General features: G+C 37.1%; 1 protein-coding gene across 1 annotated transcript in view; it reads right to left on the bottom strand.

Moving 5' to 3' along the window:
• SKAP2 (src kinase associated phosphoprotein 2) overlaps positions 1–18,777 on the bottom strand; it is a 103,424-nt gene that overhangs the window by 84,149 nt on the left and 498 nt on the right. The window contains exons 2-4 of the mRNA XM_057408298.1: positions 18,427–18,549; positions 14,608–14,721; positions 11,191–11,295 (exon numbers count right to left, since the gene is read on the bottom strand). Coding sequence (XP_057264281.1) covers positions 11,191–11,295; positions 14,608–14,644 — 142 coding nt within the window. The 5' untranslated portion in view covers positions 14,645–14,721; positions 18,427–18,549. The remainder of the gene's footprint in view (positions 1–11,190; positions 11,296–14,607; positions 14,722–18,426; positions 18,550–18,777) is intronic.

Genomic DNA, 18,777 nt, shown 5'->3' with positions numbered 1-18,777 from the left:
TCAACTAAGGCAAACCGCTCCGTTGACCTGATTTCATCTAAGGTCTCAGGGGTACAGGGCTCTTCAGGACTGCCTGCAGCAGAGTAGACAGAGGCAAAGAAGGCATTCAGTAACTCTGCCATCTCTGTATCTTCTGTCACCAGGGCACCCATCCCGTTCATCAGTGGGCCTACATTGCCTCTGGTGTTAGTTTTGTCTGCCATGTATTTGAAAAAGCTCTTTTTGCTGTCCTTGACCCTTCTCGCCAGGTTTAATTCTAAGGAGGCCTTAGTCATCCTAGCTGCCTTCCTACATCCTCTACCAGCAGCCTTATATTCCTCCCAAGTGGCCAGCCCCTCCTTCCATGACCTGTAAACTCTCCTCTTCCACTTGAGCATACCCAGCAATTCCCTATTTAGCCACGCAGGTCTCCTGGCCCTCTTCCTTGACTTCCTACGTGTCGGGATGCTCCGATCTTGAGCTCAGAAAAAGCAATCCTTGAATGCCAACCAACTATCTTGGGCCCCTTTACCTTAAAACAGCCTTACCCATGGGATTTCCCCTAGCAATTGCTTGAAAAGGCCAAAGTTTGCCCTGCTAAAGTCCAGGGTTGCAATTCTACTTGCTATTCTACTAGTCCTACCACACAAGATCCTGAATTCCACCATCTTGTGGTCACTGCAACCAAGGCAGCCCTCAACCCTTACTGCTTCGACCAGAGCCTCCTTGTTAGTGAGGACGAGATCCAGCAGCGCTCCTCTCCTGGTCGGCTCATCCACCATTTGCAGGAGGAAGTTATCATCCATACACTGGAGGAACCTCCTGGACTGTGGCTGGGTTGCTGAGTGGTCCTTCCAGCAAACATCAGGGAAGTTAAAATCCCCCACGATCACCATGGCCTGTGACTGTGAGGCCGCTCTCAGCTGCCTGTAGAAGGCCTCGTCAACTTCCTCACCCTGATCCGGTGGTCTGTAACAGACACCTACAACAGTATCGCCCCTGCCAGCCTGCCCTTTAATTCTCACCCACAGACTCTCAACTCGCTCGTCATCTGTCCCTGGACAGAACTTGGTGCATTGTAGTTGCTCCCACACATAAAGAGCAACCCCACCACCCCGCCTGGCTGGCCTGTCTTTTCTGAAAAGGACATAGCCCTCCATGACTATATTCCAGTCATGTGAGCTGTCCCACCACGTCTCTGTAATTGCCACCAGATCATAGTCTCCTGACTTAACACAGGTTTCCAACTCCTCCTGCTTTTTCCCATGCTGCGCGCATTGGTGTACAGATATTCCAGGGAGCGAGCTGAGCACACCGATTTCACCCTAGGATTATAGGAGGCCTCCCAGTCTTCATCAATTCTGGAATGCTGCCCCACTGGGGCAAGCCCAGCTACAACCCCATCCCCCTTCGAATCTAGTTTAAAGCTCTCCAAATGAGCCCTGCTAATGTGTGCCCCAGCATCCTTTTGCCTCTGTGAGATAAACCTTTCCCACTTGTCATTGTCCAGACTGGTGCCCTATAAAACCAGCCGTTATCAAAGAGTCCAAAGCCCTGCCTGTAGCACCAGTCTCGAAGCCAATCATTTATGAACTGAATCTTCCCATTCCTTCCCACATCATCAGTGGAAGATGGAAGGAGTGAGGAGAAGATCACTTGAGCCCCAGACTCTTTCACCATCCACCCCAAGGCCCTGTGGTCTTTCTTCATCCCCCTCAGACTGCGGGAAGCAGCTTCCCCCCTACCTGTCTGGAAGATCAGCAGCAGGTAGTAGTCTGTCGGGTGCACCAGGTTGGGGAGCGCCCTGGTGATATCCCTGATCCGGGCTCCAGGCAGACTACACACTTCCCTATGATGAGGGTCAACTCTGCATATCGGGCCCTCTGTTCCTCTCAGAAGGGAATTGCCTACTACAATGACCCTTCTTTCTTTCTTGAGGCAGTCTTGAGGTGCAAAGTCGACCGCCTTTTTCTACGTGGCCTTGTAGGCTGGCCTTGCACCACATTCTCACCTACCTCCCGTTCAAGATCCAGGGCCTCGAACCTATTACGGAGGGACACCTGTGTTGTAGCATAGCCATGTACACAATCCAACTATCCTTCTGCTCCCATTCACATTTTTTCAACACTAATCCTTTCCCCTTACTCTTCAACGCAAAGCAGCAATACACAAGTGCAGTTATGTGAAGCACACAAACGGCATCTTTGAATATGCTTTGTGAGTATTTATACATCACCCATGTCCATGTACGGAAATACAAAATTTTACTGTTGAGGAACCAGCAAAAAGATGCTTTACATGAAGCCTAGAATATATCTGGAAAGTTATTGTCAGGCTGTGACGTACTCCCATTAAGGAATGCATGTTCAGGTAGATAGAGCAGATACTCAGAAGGACAATAGAAAATTGTTTAGACCAGAAGAGGATTTCCTGCATTTTGTAGTGTAAGATTATCCATAATTCCTAGCTCAATATGGGACCAAAACTCTTTCTGACTATCACCAGTAGAGAAGATAAGGCTAATATTCTCATGGGATATCACCTGTCATTATTGTGATAGTAGTGAATAGGCTATGCCTAATACTAGTTAAGAAACTGTAGTAATAGTTTGGAGAGAAGATTGCATTTTCAGTCTGCTACTCTACTTTTAAATCCTACTCTTGTAAGTGATCCAAGTAAACATCTATGAAGAATTACTGAGGAAACTATCAGCCAAACTAACACTGTCCACTGACAGATATCCAAAGAAGTATGGTTCCTGCTGCAGATTTTTAAATCAGTAAATAATACCTGCAGCATCTTCTTGAGAAGGATAACAATGAACTTGCATATACAGTTTACATAAAAGATTTAATTTACATTGTTTTTCATTGCAAAATGCTTTAATAAACCTTTTAATGACATAGTTTTACTTTCCCATTCAAATTTAATCTCAAAATTCACAAATATTAATCCACGGCAACCTCCCTCTCATCTAAAAGGAAAAAAACCAAATCTGTTAATTAATGCTTGGATTGCATGATGCCTGACAGAAAACAGGTCTGTTTAGTACATGTTTAAACTCTACAAATACAATTTGCACCTCCACAGAAGGTACTAATCAGTTAAAATACAAAAACAGGAGTATGGGAAAAATCTTTTTCTGTTCATTAGGATCGATACACACTTCAGTGCATGCAACAAATTAAATATGGGCACAAATTCCTAATCACCAATTCAGAGAAAGAAAAGCCTACACCAGACTTAATTTGTAGTTTTATTGCAAGGGTTTACATTTTTTTCCCCCATTTGGTTCTTATATTCAGGCCTCTACAGCCTCATTCTTGAGACAGAAAACATGAAGTACCACACAGAGCATTGTTTTACATATATCTCATCTACTCTAAAACAAAGAAAACACTATGGTTATCACAGAATCACAAAATGATTTGGGTTGAAAGGGACCTTTAAGCTCATCTAATTTCAATCCCCCTGCCATGGGCAGAGACACCTTCCACTAGACCAGGTTGCTTCAAGCCCCATCCAGCCTGGCCTTGAAGACTATCAGGGATAGGGCAAACACAGCTTCTCTAGGGAACCTGTGCCATTGCCTCACCACCCTGAAAGCAAAGAGTTTCTTCCTCATATCTAATCTAAATCTACCCTTTGTCAGTTTCAAGTCATTCCCCCTTGGAATGTACAGTTTGTTCTCCCAAGATGTTTGGGGCAACTGTATGTTGAAGGCAGACCTGAAGGCAGACTCAAAGGCAGACCCATTTTCCTGTTGTACTTCATAGATACCAGGATGGAAAAGATGCTTGTTTCCTTTAATGCCGAGCAGCAACAAATCTGTTGGACTTGCTCTCCTCCAGAAGGGTACTAGAAGGGTTCCCACTTCAAACTGCCACTGGAGTAGCATGAAGCAATGCCATCATCTACAATCGATGCAACTGTCTGGTTCCGGGAGGAAAGAAGTAAAGAGGAGGATGGAAGCTGATATGCTACTAATGCTTGGCAGGAAGAAAGAGGAATTAAAGGGAAATTAGAAGGTAGATATTCATTCAGCTGAGGGAAAGTGTTAATAAGGTCTTAAATCTGTAATTAACAAACAACCTCCAAAACACACCTGAAAAGCTTATTACATATTACAGATGCTGAAGGAAAACCCTCCCTCTTCTGTTTTATTTCAGCTATTTGTGATGTATAAAAACTGATACAGAAAAACATTAGGCCAGCAAGCAATATAAAGTAAATAGAAAAGTCTATTGCACTTCAGCTTTCTGTTGTTTTGGGTATTTTTTTATTTACCATAATATTGTATAAAATTATGGTATAATATGAAAAAGAAATGGATTAAGCAGGTCATTATTTGTTTTCTATTGTGGATATTGTCTTACCTAGTAGTGGCGCATACACGGCTGTTTTGTTATTGCTCAGTCACTGAAGCAACATAGATGAAATAAAATGAGCAACAAACCATGTCATCTCTCCCATGGGAGAAAGGTAAATGTTAAAAGAACACAGGGGTTTACTGTTTAATAGGAAGTTTTCATCATGATAATTAGAAGTTGCAACATCTTAGTACCATTAATTTGTACACACTGTTAACCTATATGATGCCATTTTTAACTTTATTGTTGAATTTAATAGGGCCAAAATTTCACTTAAAACTTCCGCTTCCTATCAGAAATAATTTCCTTCTATTCTGTGCAAATGGTTTAAATCAAAATTAATTAGATTAGCTTTGCATATTTCACATGCATTTTTTAACTTCTTGCTTTTCCAAAAATATATTCACTGCTATGGATACTACAAACAAGTAAGCAGTTCAGTTGCTTGTTCTTTTCGTAAGGTTCCAACAGCAGTTACATGTGGAAAGTTATAAGCATTCTTCTCAGTCTTCAAATATATTCATGACAGAAGGGGAAAAAGGAAATGCACCATCCTCATGTCTTTTAAAGACAAAAGAGAGCCAAATGTCAACAGACTGACAAAAAAAAAGCTTAGGGTCTGTATCCTCTGTTAGCAAGTACAAAGCTACCTAAGGGAGACTGAAGTCACACCATTAGAGATTTTTAGGAAAGATAAGACAGGCACCCTCAACTTGCCTGAGACATTTTTTCGCAGGTGATACATTGACTTTACTCTTAACGTTTCTCATACCCAACAAGGAGTTGATCTTCTTTAAGACTTCTGACAATTTCAGCAAAGTTAGCACCCTTTTCTCATTTGTTAAACAGATTTCGATCTGGGAATTTATTCACATATCGTCTCAAATACATCAATATCCTGTTTGTTGGTTTTGTTCGGGTTAAAAAATAAATAAAAAAATCTTCATATTTTAAGTTACTCTCTAGTATGCTTTACTTTTCATTGTGTTCTATCAGTTTATAAAAGATTATATTCTGGGTGACATCTAAGTGTCTCAGCCTAATTCCCTAGTGATGTATCTTTCCTCTGACAGAATCAGCATACCAAATCAATTCTAAACTTCAGCCTTCCTGCCTAAAACTAAATGACTAATTACAATTTCTTAGAATTATTAAAGCAACATTTCTGATCAGTCGTATTACCTCTTCAGACAGAAATGTCCCAGAAATGCAGAATCGTAATACATTGCAATACATAATATTTCCTTTGCCGTACAACATCTGTTCAGACACAGGAAGAGTCTATTAAACCATTCAAGAAAACTTAGAATTACATACATATATAAAAGCAATAGATTATTTCCCAGTCACAATTCTTGACAGGAACTAGCATCCCCTCAAAACAAAGCTGGCATGCCAGAACCCCTCTCTTTACCCATTTCCCATGGCACTGATGCTCCTGTCCTCCTGCCAGATCCTAATAATAGCGTAAAGTAGAAGTCACCTTTTCCCACCAAGGATCAAATGTCCCAGTAAATTTAGATCTTTCCTGCTCTCAATGTGATCTTTTTTAAATAAGCTTGAATATTCAAAGGACATAAGGAATAAGAAAATACATTTTTCTGCCTTCAAAGAGATCTACCTATAAGAAAAACAAGTGAAGAAGTTTATCACTTCTTTTAATGGCTGTGACGCACTTAGTTTGGAACTCTCACAGTGCTGCAAAGCAATTTATCTCCTAGAATGACTAAGGTGAACTTCCAATACTGTCATCCCCAAGACAACCCAACATCCTCTCCATGTACATGAATATGATACTAAAATAGTATTAAGCCAATACAAGACCAGGTGGATAGGAAGGGCAAAAGGAGAGACGACAGAAAACTAATAGCAGTGTTTTCCATTCTCCAACCTTTGCTAACACCTCTTAACTGGCTGGCTCAGTGATGAAACACACCCAGATTATTATTAAATAACATATTAAAGTTTTTTGCTTTAATATGGTGCCTCAAAAATAAACTCAGCAGAAACATAACCAAAGAAACAGGGAAAATATTTGTATATGCAATGTACATAAAGATAAAATCTTAAGCTGAACTCTACCCTTCTTCAGAGACAGTATTCAAACCTTTATGCCAACCAAATAGGGAAAAAAGGAAAAAGAAAGAAGCTTAATCAGTACTTGTATTTGAGACTTAAAATGTCAAAAGAAGCAGCATGCAAAATTTAGTCACACAACTTTTCATTCTCACTTAATCAATCAAAACGCAAAATGGGATGTTCATGCAAAGGAAATACTATAGATCACATAAAACAGTTGAATCAAGCCTGCAAAGACTTGCATAAAACTTTTCCAGGGAGCTGCATAATAATGAAGTGCTAGAACTCATTGTTTTATCCAAAAATTATACCAAGAAAAGCATGTTACAGGGAGCAACAAGTTCTGCACATTTTCAAGACTGCACTCTGAGGAAAGCTAAAGCACACCACCTTCATCTATTCTGATTTCCCAAAGTCCTCCAAACATCCTATTTTAATCCTATTTTAACATCCTTTTATATTAAGACCTTCCTGCACTTCAACTATAGAGAATTTCTAGTATGAGATTTTCATCCTATTTAAGAGTTTTCTACTAAAAAGCATATTTTATTCATAAGCTATAGCCAAATATGATAATTTGAAGAGCATGCAAGTCCCGAGACATGTTTTTGGTACTTCTTCCATCCTTACATGCTCAAGGCAACATTTCTAGACCTTCAATGAAAACGATGATGTTCTAAATTATTTCATCCCAGCATTCATTCTGATCTTTTTAGATCTTGTAATTACCCAGTCACATACTCCCTGCAGAGCTAAACAGACATACCTTCTTCAGAAGCAGCTGGATCACTCACATCACTTCCAAAGTCTGAAAGTTTGTTCTTTAATACTAATGGCATTTCCTACTATGGAATCAAGTTACCATACCACAAAAAAAAAAGTGAAACAAAAATTACTGTTAAAAAAATCCTTTGGAATCATAAAAGGGGATATCTGTCTTAAATAGGAAAGCATCATCATGCATTACATCTACATTTAATACCATCCTAAGAAACCTGAAAACTAAATTAAAACCAGAAACTTTTCCCCCAATTAATGTCTCAACTAAAAGTAGTATTAGTAGTAATAATAATAAATAATAATAATAATAGTCACCAACTATTTCAGTTTTTAAGTATTTTGGTATGTTCTGTTTTTTAACTGATCAAGACATATTTTCTGCTACACACATTCTTCAAAGCACAGATGGAAGGGGAGTAAGAATTTACAAGACATAACACTGTTATACAATGTACTATACAAAAACCTGTCACTTAAGTTGCAAGAAACCTAGTCATCAATAAGTGAAAAAATACCCTGCTCAAAAATCAATTATGTTGAGTCTTTTGTATAGAGAAGTAGTACACCTTTCAGGCAACTGGTATTAATGAGCAGACATGGCTATAGAATCTCCATTTGTTTTTCTGACAAAGCTGTGACTACTCCAGTCTCTCATTGAAATTCCATTAATCTGGTGCACCAAGGACCAATGCGAAAATCAAAACTCCATCTAACCCTTTATCAGCTCACAATAACCTACAAGTGAACTCTGCCTGTTAGCATACAGCAAGTTATGATTTTGCTATCAATCAGGCTGTTAGCCAATAAAAAAAAAAATCAAGTTAAGAACGGAGTGCCTGGCAGTGCTGTTTTGTTTTGTCTGTCTTGTTTTGGGGGTTGTTATTTTATTTGGGGGTTTTGTTGTGTTTTATCCCTCTTCCAGTTTCTGTAGGGTGTCTGGACATGTAAGCCTATGCATCATTCTCCTTCACTGTGATTTAATTGCTGCCAGCAATCAAGTCAAAGCATCACTGAAGTGTGCTTGAATTTCATTAGATGATATAACTTATGCTACTTTCCTACAGTACCTAATAAACCATAAAGAAACCAAAACACATATGGCTTGAGGGAATAACTGGAAAATTAGGTGGCCATTTGGGAACTGAGTGAACTTTTGAACCGGAGGAACAGAGAAAAAGAAATATTAAAAGGAAAGACAGACTTAGAATGCACACAGAGATGTGGGGGTTTGACCTTTTCAGTACCTAGAAAATTACATTAGCATTATGAAAAATACATATCATGTTTAGAGTTTATAATCCATCAAAGTTTAGATACTTTGTTAGTGCCTAGCATAAGGTAAAAGTCAAAAGGACAACATAACAATCAGATTTGACAAAAGGCCTTTAGGGGACCTGTGCTAATTTAGTTATCCCATACTTATTGTTAAATGGATTATCTCTCTTGTAATTAATACACCATTAGACGGAGGTCACACAAAACCTCCAGGATTTTACAATGACTGTAAAGTACACGTAATACACTAATTCTTTATCTGTTACCAAGTGGGTGCCTTCACAAATTATATTTTGACAGTAACACCGCAAAGTCAAACAGTGACGCTTTCAGAAGTCGTACAAACCTTACAGTCTAACTGATGTGTACAAAGCTAAATGGCTGTTTTGTTTTGGGGTTTTTTGCAGAAAATATATAAAAAATATTTTACATTAAAATATGAATGGATGCGAATATAAATAACAAACATCTCAGTTTGGTTACCTACAGTTACATCCCTCTGTTAACGCCAAAAGCCTTAATCATATACAAATGTGGTTTTACATCTCCTGAACTAAGCTGGTAACCATCAATCATCTACCTTACAGAGGCAGCTTCTTGAGTAGGTTTTAAATACTGGGCATTAACAGACTGTTTAAAAAAAAAAAACAAAAACAAAAACACACACACAAAAAAAAAACACAAAAAAAAAACACACAGTATTGAGCTTCAACAAACTCATTCATGCCTGTGAGAACTGAAACAAATGGCACCTCTGAGAATCAATCCACCTCTCATAAGATTCTCTCAACATACATTTTCATACATAGTCTAGGTAGGCAGACTTGAATGATGGACCACATATGTTAAAATCAAATGGTCTCAGAATAACACACTGGACATTCAAAGAGAAAACAGAAACTCCTCCAATAAATGAAAGTATTTAGAGATCAAAATCTGCCACCTTTTCTCGACTTCTCATGTGGCACTCCTACAGGATAACTGAACAGGATTTATCATAAAAAGTAGAAATATTAGTGAGGCAAAATAATCTTAAATACAACAAAATCACACCCGCTATATTTCTACCTAAACTGGAATGTATCAGCCAAGATACTGTTGGGCAGCTATTATACATACTCTCATAATCTTAACTTTCAAAATAGGCTAAGAATTATTTACCCATCTGTTTAAAGTCATACAGTATTTCATATACTCTTGCATCAGCATTATTCAGCCATTCATTATTTAGGTTTATGAACATTATAATTTTTTTCTTAATTAGCTGTTTTGAAACAAATCTATAATCATATCTCCTATTAAACAGCCATATAATTTTGTCACATACCCTTTATGCAATCAGTACCATGTTATTAAGTTACAATTAGAAATAACGCTAAGATTATGTTTGTAAGCAATAATAAATACATGGAAAGTTGCATTCAGCTGTATTTTGGAAAATTAGCTTGGCTTTCCTAAAAGCAATATTCAGTTTGTCTGATAATTACATTTCAACCAGAAAGCAAAAAGGCTTGGTTTTATTTCTTAATAGAAGGTCACATTGCCAACATGCAAAAAACTAAAGAGAAACCCCAAAAAAAAGTGTGATTATTGTTACACATTTTACAGAGTTCTGGATATAAAAAAAAAAAACAAGTCCTTTAGCCTGAATCAATGCTTAGAAGGTTTATCACTTATGCATGTACTTGACTTATCCCTGTTCTGCAATAAACATAATTTTATATCTCATAAAAGCAATTTATGTTTCCAAAGGGAATAATCTGGATAACATAAAATGTGGAGTGCTATGTTGCAGGAAGCATATTTTCATTCAGCAATTGTATTTCAAGATGGAGCTGCACAGTTTGATCATCATATCATGTCAGAAAACATCATTCACTAGTAAGTCTATCTAACTTCTAGTGCCAGAAATTAATATACATAGTTAATTTATTTGTACATATATTTAATTTATTACCAGATATTATCCATAGAAGGTATTTATATTATGTATACAATAAACTAATCTCAAATATGGACACCATGCTAAAGCACACTTGTTAACTGTTGAAGTATTCAATTGTTCATGTCTTCAGAACAGTCACACTTAGCATTGAATTTAATGAATACAAAATAAAACAAGGAAAACAGCTACAGAGCCTGGATTTTTTTTTTAATGCAAACTCAAATTTGAAATTTATATAATGAAAACATTCTACAAAATACTGTCTTAACGGAAGGAAACACTGTAAGAATAATTAATATTTTATGAACCTATTCTGCATGGAGTTTGCAGAAAAATATTAATCACATAAACTCTTTCATTATTTATTAGATAAATAATACAGTAAGCCATTAAGTAGCGCAATAAAATTAAGCAAGAATCTGATAACATTGAATTAACAAACAATTTGTTACTACAAATACTCAGTTTTAGCCACTGATCTATCTTCAAAAACATATGCATCTACAGAAGCTGCTTTGTTACGAAAAAACATGAGTGTAAAAAAAAAAAAAAGTGTAAATTTGAGACAGCTTCACTATGCTCTAGAACCACTAGAGAGAGCTCTTCAGTTCCTTTAAAGGTTTGTAAGAAAACCATCCAGCTGTAATGCTTATCTGTTTATCTGATTTCCCACACTAGCATTCGTATCATGAGGATCCAATTGCATGCGTTTATAGAAAACTGGCAAATCTAGTACATTCTAAGGTAAGCAGTGTCACGTACCATCAGAAGGTCCTTCATCCTCTTTATCATATCGGTCAGACGCTATTGAGAGACTATCAGGAGGTGAAGTAAAAGAGACTTCAGACTGTTCCTCATCTTCCAGTTCTGTAAAAGTAAAAAATACATTGATAGTTAATATACTCTATCGTGCAAACACAGATAGAATCTAAAGACAAGTATTTTTATTAGGAATACGGTTATCAATTCCTATCTGAAATGGAAGAAATCCCATTTCTCATTGATGCTTGTAACAGGTACATTGCACGCTCATGCGCAGCTGTGAGCACTGCTGTTCTGGGGCTATCTTCCAACCAGCCATGTACATGTTGCTGAAGCAGTTTCCCTAAACACTGTCATATAACGAACCCACTCCCAGCACTGCACATCTGACAGCTTCTCACACAAGGTGGAAAGAAACACACAGCACAGCAAAGAGGTGGGCAAGGGAAAACACTGGCAGGAGACACAGGCAGGGCCAAGCTCCAAAGTTCCGCCCTGTCCATGTGCAGGAAGGAACTGCAGCAACTTTCCTCCAAGGAATTGCCAAACTCCTGCTGGCAGCAGTTTGTCACCCTCTACCCACTTTCACTTTTCTTCACCGTAATTAGGCACTACTCTGCAAATTTTGTATGTGTACTCCTCCCATGAAACTAAAAACGGAATCCCGTTCTGACAGCACCAGGTCTGAACCAGTGCCTTCATGCAGCATTCTGTTAATGAATTTCTTATGCAAATGAGAGTCCTACAACAATATATATAAAAATCTACATTATGAACTAACCTATGCACTACAGTGATCAGAGTGCATTAAGTGTAAAGGTCTGAGAAGGGTAAAATGAAATCAATATTAGTTGAGGTTTCCATTTAATGAGACAAAATTTAAGTTCTCCCTCTCAAAACTCAGTATATTTTCTCAGATTTCTTTTTTTTAATACCATCTAGGTGAAGAAGAGGGGAAAAAATAAGAAAAGAGAGTGTTTCTTTAATAAAAAAAATAAATAAAATTGAGGAAAAGTCAATAATTAAATATGATAAAAATCACCAAACCAAAATCTTAAATCTAATGCTTCAATAGATCAAACGACCCTCAATTTTCTCAAGAATCATATGAAGCTAAATTGCTCAATCATTGCCTTTTGGTATACTCCCATGGTGAAAGCTTTCCAGAGACCTCCAGGTATGCTTCCCTATTCATGTACTCCCTTTTAGAGCATTGTACCCGATAATTAATTTCTTAGAATACAAAATAAGCCCCACACATAGAGAAAATATTCTTCTCTGCAGACATGTGAATTGCATTAATCAGGACTGCTTAGCCGTGGCTGAGTTTTACCCCTTTACTTCCCATTTAATAACAGAAAATCATAGAAAATTCAGAGTCTGTGCCCAAAAAGAACCATAGCTGCTAGCAAAGAACGGCAAGTTTTTCACGCAGCTAAGACAACAAAGCCTCATTTTTGCTTTGCTGGAGTTCTTTTATATCCCACAACTATAGAATACCAAATTGGTTTTTCCTTAATTAATTTAGCATGCTTTTCTCAGTAAAGCTTCCTTTCAAGCTCCCATGCTATATAACAACTGCTTTGAATCTGAACCTGACTCCAATCTATTTTTGACAAGGCCATCCTGCAGTAGCACTCCAGCCATCGTGTTAATCTGATCAAAATATTTGCATTTCATCACACCTGTCAAACCAATCAAAGTAAATTATCCCCCTCCAGGATTCACCTCTCCCTCCAAATAGAAAACCAGAGAGCAGATAGCACATGAACAGAAAATATTATGCCATATTTACAACTAGCGTTATTATCTTTCACACTTACATATCAGAGACCAGTTGCCTGTCTGTCAATATATGTATATCTTTATTAGACAATAGACTCCCTTTAAATAGAGCAGACATGATACTCACAACCTATACTGTATCAAAAGTTGCTTCACTCTTTTCCTATCCTGAACTAGAATACTAGTACTAGAATGCAAGGAATATGCACCTATATAGTGTGTGTATATAAGTGTATATATACATATATATATGTATACACACACACATATATATAGCATATATAAGCCCTGTTTGTTAGACAAAAGTGTCCCCATCAGCTATGAATAAATGTACTATCATTTAACCTTCATGAAGGTGCCAGCATAAATTACTATTATGCTGTATTTACAGAGGAAAAATGTTTCCACAAACACCACACTCCAGCACTCAAAATTCACGGGCTGAATAGTAAGAGTAAACCTAAATATATCTAAATGAATAGCACTTGTGGATGATAAATAGGAAAGTAAATATGTAGGAAGAACATCTCCACAGAATTGTGCCCCACTCAGCAATACCTAATCTCTTCCATGTTCTTAAGGGGCTTCTTATGCAAGTTGCACTGTTACCTATCTTTTCCATTAAGTCACAATACTACCGTTTCCAAATTATGCTTAGGATTTCAAGTTCAGTAAATATATTGTGCTTTGCATTCATATAAAAGCCAGCTCTAGACACAAGGGGCTTTTTAATACATACATACATATATATATATATATATATTTAGGGCACACCATGTACCTACCCCAGGTATATCCTGTATTTGAAACAACAAAAGCTGTGAGCACAGAGCACAGATTTATAATAAAACAAGCACCTAAGATATTCAACTTCAAAATGCTCTTAAAACAAAAAACATGTTGAGGTTTATGAAAAAGAAGTTACACTCTCAGTGCTTTTAGCAAATTTATATCTTCAAATCATTCTCTAGACGTTAAATCCCAAATAAAGGCTTGAAAACTTCCATACGAGGAGAAAATGGCAGAGGGGAGGCAAAAAAAACAACAAAACATCACACAAATTACTAAGACAAATATGTAAATCCCATATACAGCTACAATACTACATACAGGTATCCACATTTTATGCAAAAAATGTGGAGAATAGGTCACAAACCATAAACAGAGGTACAAGCAACCTGTAGCCTTGCAGGACTAGATCATATGAAAAATCTTCCAATTTTTATTTTAGATTAAATCAATGTATTTGGAAGTTTATATTATACATTGAAATGCAATCCTTAAATTATCTAATTTGTACAAAAGAACTGCAGGCATGTTGATAGACAGCTGACTCAGTCTGCTCTGGAGCTTTAATAAGGAACATTTCACAACATTTTTATGTACTTACATAGGGAAATGACTACAGGCCAGATTCAACCTTGGGATTTTGCCTCCTAATTCTCACAGGGTTAAAACACATCTTAGAAGTGTATGTTACTAATATATAAGGATATTGCTCCTGGCAATTCACTGAGAGGGTTCCTGTTGGTTCTGTGGGATCTCCTGCATTCCCCCCTCAGAATAATCTCTGTCTCTTTTCCACTTTAAATGCTCCTCCATCAGTGTGTTGCACTGCAATTTACATTCCACCAAGACAGGCTAGACAGAATTGCATTTGAAGCTGCATGTGTTACTCCTTGAACAGTCAGAGGAGTCAGTGTTGAGCAGCACAAGCCACTACTCCTCTCTTCAGGTGCCAAGTACCTAAAAATACACCTGAAAAGCATCAATAAATTAAAGCAAAGCATTCAACTTGCATTTATGTAATAGAAAACCAAACTACAAAGCAACAATGGGCATCAGGTAAATGTATCCAATACAATTTGCAAGCATAATTGAAAGCACTGCTGCCTAATCAGACATCTAAAAGCAAAGCATGCTCAAACAAAATGTCTATAGACTCATTAGTTGGCAGCCATTCCATTACAATCACACATAATGTCAGTAGTGCCTTGAACCTGTGCCAATGACAACAGCATAAATTTTGCATCTCATTTCTGTGGCCATAAAATTAATGATCAGTTTAAAAATACTTCTTCGCAAAAGTTATTGCACAAAGAAATGCCATGAATGTGTCCCTGTTATGTAGTCACAAGGATAATTAAGGAGTTGATGCTCATTAATATAGTTTCTTGTTTCCCCAGAATACCATATGATTTATCTGGAAGTTGAAAAAAAAAGAAGTTTCATTAACAGTAGATAGTTAGCAGTTAAACAATAACAAAAATATGCATATGAACTGACCCTATTCTCCAGTTTCTGCAATTTAAACTAACCTTTTGTAGGTTTGATAGCAGAATCAATATTTTGTTATCTGTAAAAAAAAACCCATACAATGTCTTTACTTATTAAATGCTTATTTATTGATTTAGGAAGTAATGCATAGCAAAGGGTAAGTATACCACATTAGGAACAGAGCATAAAACAAACTCTCCTCATTGTAACAAGGGCTGCACTTCAGTCCTTGCCCCCTATTCTGAAGATTTCTAACAGATTTAGTTGGTATAAGCTGAATATAATGAACAGGACCATACTATTTTGTAAGAATCTAGTTTATAAGAAAAATTAATAATATTATTTTTCCCCAAGAATTCATTTTCATCTAAGATAGTGATTATAGCAATGAACTCCTAAGTATTAAAGATAGTGCTTCCACCACTAACTAAAAAAAAGAGCATGCAAGATGTTTCAGCCAATATCCCTGAAAGAGCCTTGATAGCTCACATCCTCAGATCACTAAACAAAAAAGACAGAGTGATGCATTGAAGTTGCTCAAGTATAAAAGAAATAAAACAATTCACAAAAATAAAATGTCATGCAGCTCAAAACACTCTGCCTCTTGCCATTTTGTAAGGTCCCACGTCACAGCAGGTTGAAATCACTTCCTTTTGTCCACTCTCTGCTGCAGTAAGAGCCCACCAAACAAAGGACTGGATGGAGCCATCAAGCAGATCAATGCAAGGTTCTCACTACACAGTTTTTCATAAAAATAACTAGACAAAGCTGCTTTCAAGCTGGCACAGGTATTCTCTAGCCCACTAATAGTTGCTGATGCTTCTTTAAGGAGATGCTACTGACCCAATCCACCAGTCACCTTGCCAGACTGGATTCTTTCGACAGCCACTTTCTCAACGTATGCGTTGCCATGCAATCTGCTTCAATACACCCATTCCTGAAGAGTCTTCTAGAGTCTCATATTAACATGGCTGTTTTAAATGGCTTGTTTTATAAAGGTCAAGTAGGAATTCTTTAGCAGCTATCTGTTAAAACAATACTGAAACACCATTAAGTTTGTAAGCAAATGCGCTTCAAGCAAGAAAAGCAACACAACTCTTACTTGTTGAGCTGTCTCTCATTCTGATGATGGACATAAGACCATTTTGTGCTGCACTGGTGGTTCTGTCTTGTGCTGCTTTAAATTGCACTTAGCAGGGACACTACACAGATAACAACTACATGAAGCTGAAACAGACACCAGTGACTTGCCTACAAGGAAACCCTCCACACTTCCAGGAGAGAGTGATACTTGGCACAATTCTAATGCATCTGATGGTCTCTCCAGAAATACATCATGAAGATCCTCAAAGGACTACACAACAACTAAGCCACATCTTTCCCATTTATGGTTATTACTAATGATGTATTTATGCCCCTGACTGAAAGCTCAAGTGTGTTAAAATACAGAACTTGCATCCACATACTGCTGTGATGACTACAAGCTACTGCCTCAAGTCCATAAAGACTCCTACCTGCTGCCATTTCCTGAAGGGGGGAGGGAAAGAGTACAGAAACAAAAAAGGAAATAGCACCTCAACAAAAAACATGGGGCAGGGAAGAAAATACAAAGCCCTTGCATACAGTGCTACTCTGTCAGCTTGACTATTTCCAGGAAGCAGATGTCTCAGGCTCCAGACACTGCTCTACCAAGAGCCAGAGACATCCAAGTCACTTAAAGGTTTCCTCCAGGTACTCCCAATAACTACATAAAACACTGATGCTCTAGAGACGCAAATTTATCTTCTCTTATACTACAATGAAATTAAAATGAAAGTGAACCTTCATCAGTCTTCATCAGACTGAAAAGTGGTAGTTAGTAAAGGTTATATCATACTTTTCTGCACAAATAAAGCCGAAGTCGTGTGCCACAGCTCATATATAAGGTACACCAAGTGCTTTATGGGGAACTTGTTCTGCAAATTCCCCTATTATGACTTGATTTGGTTAGTACTTTTGGTGTCTCACTTTCAACACCGAGCCAAAAATCTTTTGAGAAAAGTGATTAAAAATGTATCTTTTACTAAAATAAATGCAAAGAGCAGATGGCAAGTGATCTTCAAACACAAAAACTGATTCTAGGGCTTATGGTGCTTCTGCCAACTTTACTGCTATTTTTAGCATAAATTGAAAGCAAGGTTCTTTTTACTAAACATTTTGGCAGCCACGGTATTGATTCAATTAATCTCAAAACAGAGAAATGCCAAAAACTGTATTAACTCAGGATCTCTGACAAAATCCAGACTTTTATATCCTTAGTGGAATACTAGTCTTATGAAAAATGAATTCAATTTGTATGAGAATTATCTTAGTTTTCAAGTTCTTTCTCAATTCTAAGATCTAGAACAGGTCACTTTGAGTGCGACTATGGCTTTTTGGTTTTGTTTAAACTACTTAGATGAGGAGTCAAATATTTCAAATTAAAAGAAAAAGAAAAAAAAGCAGTTTCTTAATTTAAGAATAAAATAAATGCAATAAATGTTTAATAACTCAATAAAAAATAAAATTTGCGGAAAGATTAGTATTTTGGGTATTAGTACAATTGTACATTTTCTGTCATAAGAACACCATGCACTTTGTAAATTAACTGTAAAAGTCAGTGTAAAATCAGATAACACATCACACATGAGAATTAAATATTTTCCTATACAACTAATTTTATGTCTTTAATTTTCACATATACCCACCTTCCCAAAAAAGCTTATTTTTTTCACTGTGTAGACACAGAAGATGCTTTTGCCAGCATATTTACTGACCTAACAGAGAAACTAAAAAGGCTTCTTTCTAGGAGGGCGCAAGCAAGTCCCAAAGTTTATCATTTGGTTGCAAAGAAATATGTATGTGCTTTCTGAAAGTTAGAGATACTCACACAGATGATTTTGGTTTTAAGGAGCCTGGTTCTACTTGTGCATGTGCTCTTCAACTTTTTTTTTTATTATTCTTTTAAAACCTCTGTGCTTTATTTTTATGAAAGATAAGATTCTGCATGATAGTGGCCAAAGCCCATACACATACAGTACCTTGGTCAAACTGACCAGTTACCACATGCAAAGCCAGCAGAACTTCAAGAGCATGCAACGATGAGAGTGGAGTCACAAGCTGATGACCACAAAGCATAACTGTGGAACAACTCACAAGCTGAAGGAGCTGCTGTTTGAGAAACCACAGTCAAGTTTCATTACGTTATACAGAAGATATAACAATTTTTAAAGCATTTGTTCACTTCTTTCAGCTTCCAAAAGATTCTTCTGAGTGCTTCTGGAAGGATGACAGGTCACAACTCATTAGATTCTTGAAAACAGCTGACATGGTATGATAATTAATGTACTGTGATAAATACTATACCATGATAATATGGCACATAATATGAACTATTCTTCACCTTTCCTTCCAGCTACAACAAAGACTATTTTATTTGCATTAAAAAAAAACTAAAAATGGAGTCACTGCTACCACAAAACAAGGAACAACAAACATCAAGTTTAA

Source organism: Pezoporus wallicus, unplaced genomic scaffold (genome assembly GCF_028554395.1).
Source record: "Pezoporus wallicus isolate ANWC-B61680 ecotype Strahan unplaced genomic scaffold, APGP_CSIRO_Pwel_v1 contig_7841, whole genome shotgun sequence".
Classification (NCBI taxonomy): Eukaryota; Metazoa; Chordata; class Aves; order Psittaciformes; family Psittacidae; genus Pezoporus; species Pezoporus wallicus.
Note: the sequence above shows the minus strand (reverse complement) of the source record. Positions and strands in the feature narration are given on the sequence as shown.